Source organism: Vulpes lagopus, chromosome 16 (genome assembly GCF_018345385.1).
Source record: "Vulpes lagopus strain Blue_001 chromosome 16, ASM1834538v1, whole genome shotgun sequence".
Taxonomy (NCBI): domain Eukaryota; kingdom Metazoa; phylum Chordata; class Mammalia; order Carnivora; family Canidae; genus Vulpes; species Vulpes lagopus.
The window spans coordinates 28,136,049-28,139,977 of NC_054839.1; the positions used below are offsets into that span (position 1 = coordinate 28,136,049).

At 38.2% G+C, this 3,929-nt stretch overlaps 1 protein-coding gene across 1 annotated transcript; it reads left to right on the forward strand.

The window, feature by feature from the left end:
- Window positions 1-3,219: 3,219 nt before the first annotated feature.
- Window positions 3,220-3,688, forward strand: LOC121477085 (40S ribosomal protein S19-B-like). The gene is given in 2 exon segments (XM_041731299.1): window positions 3,220-3,389; window positions 3,391-3,688. Coding segments are annotated over 2 exon segments (453 nt in total). The 3' UTR covers window positions 3,674-3,688.
- The last annotated feature ends 241 nt before the right edge of the window (window positions 3,689-3,929 follow it).

The following is a 3,929-nucleotide window of genomic DNA, read 5'->3' on the forward strand; positions in this document are numbered from 1 at the left end:
CCATCATTAAGAGCAAGTCTTTGGGATGAGCCAGTCCTGGATTTTGGTTTGAACCTTGGCTCTGCCATTTACTGACCATGTAACCTTAAAGGGAAGAGTTGGAAGTATATCTCAGTCTTCTAAGCTTTATTTTCCTCATACTTAAAATGTCGATAGTGATACTTCACTAAGATTTCTACAAAAATTAAATGAGATAGTTTACAAGAAGCATAAAACCTGGTGTATATTAAGCTCTCAGTGTATGTTAATCATTTTATTATTGTTTTAAATGTTATTGTTATTACCATGGGAGTCCTAAGGAGATAGATTTAGAAGTAAAATTTAGCCAAGAGGATAGCCAATACACTCTTGAAGTGACACAGGGATAAGAGCCCAGAATCAAGGAAACAGAAGGCACTAAGCCTGTCTAGAGCTGTGAAGGACATTCTGAATTTCTCTACTTGCATTTACTTCAGGAAAGAGCCTCAGCATTTAGAAAGAACATGCTCAATTGTGTTTTCCCAAATGGAATTGGTCTAGGCTTAGCCATGGTAGAGGGTTGACTAGTATTCTACTATATTTCGAAAGTAAGGAAGAGATGGCAGAGAAGAGGGTAACATTATTTAACTTCAGTGGACCAGAATAAACAAAGAAAGCTGTAGATTTTTTTGTTCTACACTGTGAAATGGTCAGATATTCCATTATTTTCTGCACACAAAGAAATGAATCAAGCATCATGAGTATTGACAAAATACGACCAATCTACAAAAATTGAATGCTTTATAATAATGTAGAAAATAAAACAAACAAGACATTTACAACTTTTTAAAACCACAATAGATGTTATACATTCAAGTTTTTTTTCTTTTATGAATATGAGTCTCAAAAATCCTCACAAGTAAGGAAATTATATAAAGTGATGAAAATGGGAAGACCCTAAAAAACTCATAAAGCATGGAGAGGGAGGCAAGAGACAACTTTAGATAGCAATGGAGAAGACAATATGGTTTATGATGATTATTCCCATTTGTTATCAAAGATAGTTTTCAAAACTATTTTTCCCAGTAGAGCACACTTTTTTTTTTTAATCGTTGTTAAGTACAGACTTTGGTAAAGACAGGAACCCACAAATGGGTGGTTTGAAATGATATTTTCCCACAAGTCTCCTGGAGAATCATTTTCTAACAGCTAGAATGCTTCTTTTGTCTTAGAGTCTTTTATTCCAAATTAAATTGAGAACAAATTGCATATTACCTCTTCATGGTAGTTCCGCACTTAAGGCACCAGGAAATTCTATAATATGATTCCTTTTCAAGGAAGTTAAATAGAAACCTTATTTCAACAAGCATACCAATTTCTATACCATTTGTAAAATTGATTCTGACCTTATCAGTCTCAGTCATGTTCTTCAGATTTGGGTCAGTAATTCAATCCTTAATGCTATTGAAGAGTCTAAACTGGACTTTCATAAGCCTTGCCACTTGTTTACCTTTTTTTTATAACTGGGGGAAGAGGAACACATGTACATGCACACACACACATGCATATACACAGATTAGACATGTGTATTATACCCCATGTTAATACCTACTAGGGTCTTATATGTGGTTTATAACTTATCCTCTGGCTTCATCTTATTATTCTACTCTTGTTTTCATTCAGTTACTGGTTTTTTATCTTATTGTTCTACATATATATTTTTTAAAGATTTTATTTATTTACTTTAGAGATAGAAAATGCACCACATGCATGCATTAGCATGGGTGGGGTGAGGGGTATGAAGAGGCACAAGCAGACTCTGAGCTGAACGTGGAGTCTGTGGGGCTCCAGCTCCCGACCCTGAGATCATGACCTGAACTGAAATCAAGAGTTAGTGGCTTAACTGACTGAGGCACTCCCACATGTATTTTTGGAAGGCGCTTTTTCTGACACGCTAAACAAATAAATAATAAGGACTTAACATCATAAAAACAAAAATAAAAACAAAACCAGTTACTTTGTTTCTCAAATACACACACATAGATATGTACATACATATACACACACATCTTTGCTGCTTTGTTAAATCTATAATTAGTTGCTCTGGAGATCTAAAGTATATACAGTTTGTAATTATATAGACTGGTCATGATGGTTAAAAGAATTTACAGGTAAGGGCACCTGGGTGGCTCAGTTGGTTGAACAATGGACTCTTGGTTTTGGCTCTGGTCATGATCTGAGGGTCGTAGAATCGAGCCCCACATCAGACTCCATGCTCAGTGAGGAGTCTGCTTATCCCTCTCCCTCTACTTCTCCACTGCCCCCTTTCCTCCACTCATGCTTTCTCTCTCTCTCAAATAAATAAATAAAATCTTTTTTAAAAAAGAAGAATTTACAGGTAAGGATATTATCTTATGCATGTTACTTCATGTTCCTTTTTCAAAAAGTTGTTTGTTCAGATCACACTTTGCTCCAAAACAGGATACAACTCTACTAGATACTGATATATAATACATACCTAAAATATGTCCACTTACAGATAAATGGATCTTTCTAAAAATTCTGTTTAGAAAATATTTAAGTGGTGCTTTAAACCAATAGTAATGAAAAACCACTTTAAAAGGGTGCCCTTGGGCAGCCCCGGTGGCTCAGCAGTTTGGCGCTGCCTTCAGCCCAGGGCATGATCCTGGAGACCCAGGATGGAGTCCCATGTCAGGCTCCCTGCATGGAGCCTGCTTCTCCCTCTGCCTGTGTCTCTGCCTCTCTCTCTCTCTCTCTCTCTGTCTCTCATGAATAAATAAATAAAATATTTAAAATAAAATAAAATAATAAAAATAAAATAAAATAAAATAAAATAAAATAAAAGGGTGTCCTTAAAACTGTACTCAACCACTTTCTACTCATTTAAGAAAATCCTAATTTTTAATAAATAATCATTCTCTAAATGTTGACAAGACCCATTTAGAAATATATCACCAAGTGTAACTGTCTGCAAACTGGGACATTTCCATATAGATAAGGCATCTACACTCCCTCTGTAAGAGGCAAAACAATGACACACAAATGCTGCCTGCTTCCTAATCCCCAAAACCTGTGAATATACTTTATACAGCAAAATAGGGTTTTCAGCTGTGATTTAATTTAAGGATTCTGAGGATGGGAAAGTTAGCCTGGATTACACAGGTGAGCCCAATATGGTCACAAAGGTCTTAATAAGAACAGAGTCAGCTTTCCCCTGGCTGGCAGGGAGAAGGCCCCAGGATGCCTGGAGTTACTGTAAAAGACTTGAACCAGCAGGAGTTCATCAGAGCTCTGGCAGCCTTTCTTAAAAAGTCTGGGAAGCTGAAGGGCCCTGAATGGGTGGACATTGTCAAGCTGGCCAAGCATAAAGAGCTTGCTCCCTACTATGAGAACTGGTTCTACACACGAGCTGCTGCCACAGCATGCACCTGTACCTCCCAGGTGGCGCTGGGGTCGGCTCCATGACAAAGATCTATGGGGGATGTCAGAGAAACGGGGTCATGCCCAGCCACTTCAGCAGAAGCTCCAAGAGTGTGGCCTGCAGGGTCCTCCAAGCACTAGAGGGGCTGAAAGTGGTGGAAAAGGACCAAGATGGAGGCTGCAAACTGACACCTCAGGGACAGCAGGACCTGGACAGAATCGCCAGACAGGTGGCAGCTGCAAACAAGAAGCATTAGAACAAATTCTGGGTTAATAAATTGCCTCATTCATAAAAAAAAAAAAAAAAAAAAAGAACAGAATCAGAAAGGTAGATGTGACATTGGACAAAGAAGCCAATGCATTTGCTGGCTTTGAAGATGAAAGAGGGCCATGAGCTGAGGAAGGTAGGTAGCCACTAGATGCTGGAAAAGGCAATGAACAGATTCTCCCCTACATCCTCCTGAAGGAATGTAGCCTTGCTGAAGCTTTGATATTAATCTAGTGAGATTTCTGAGTTCCGAATGGTAAGA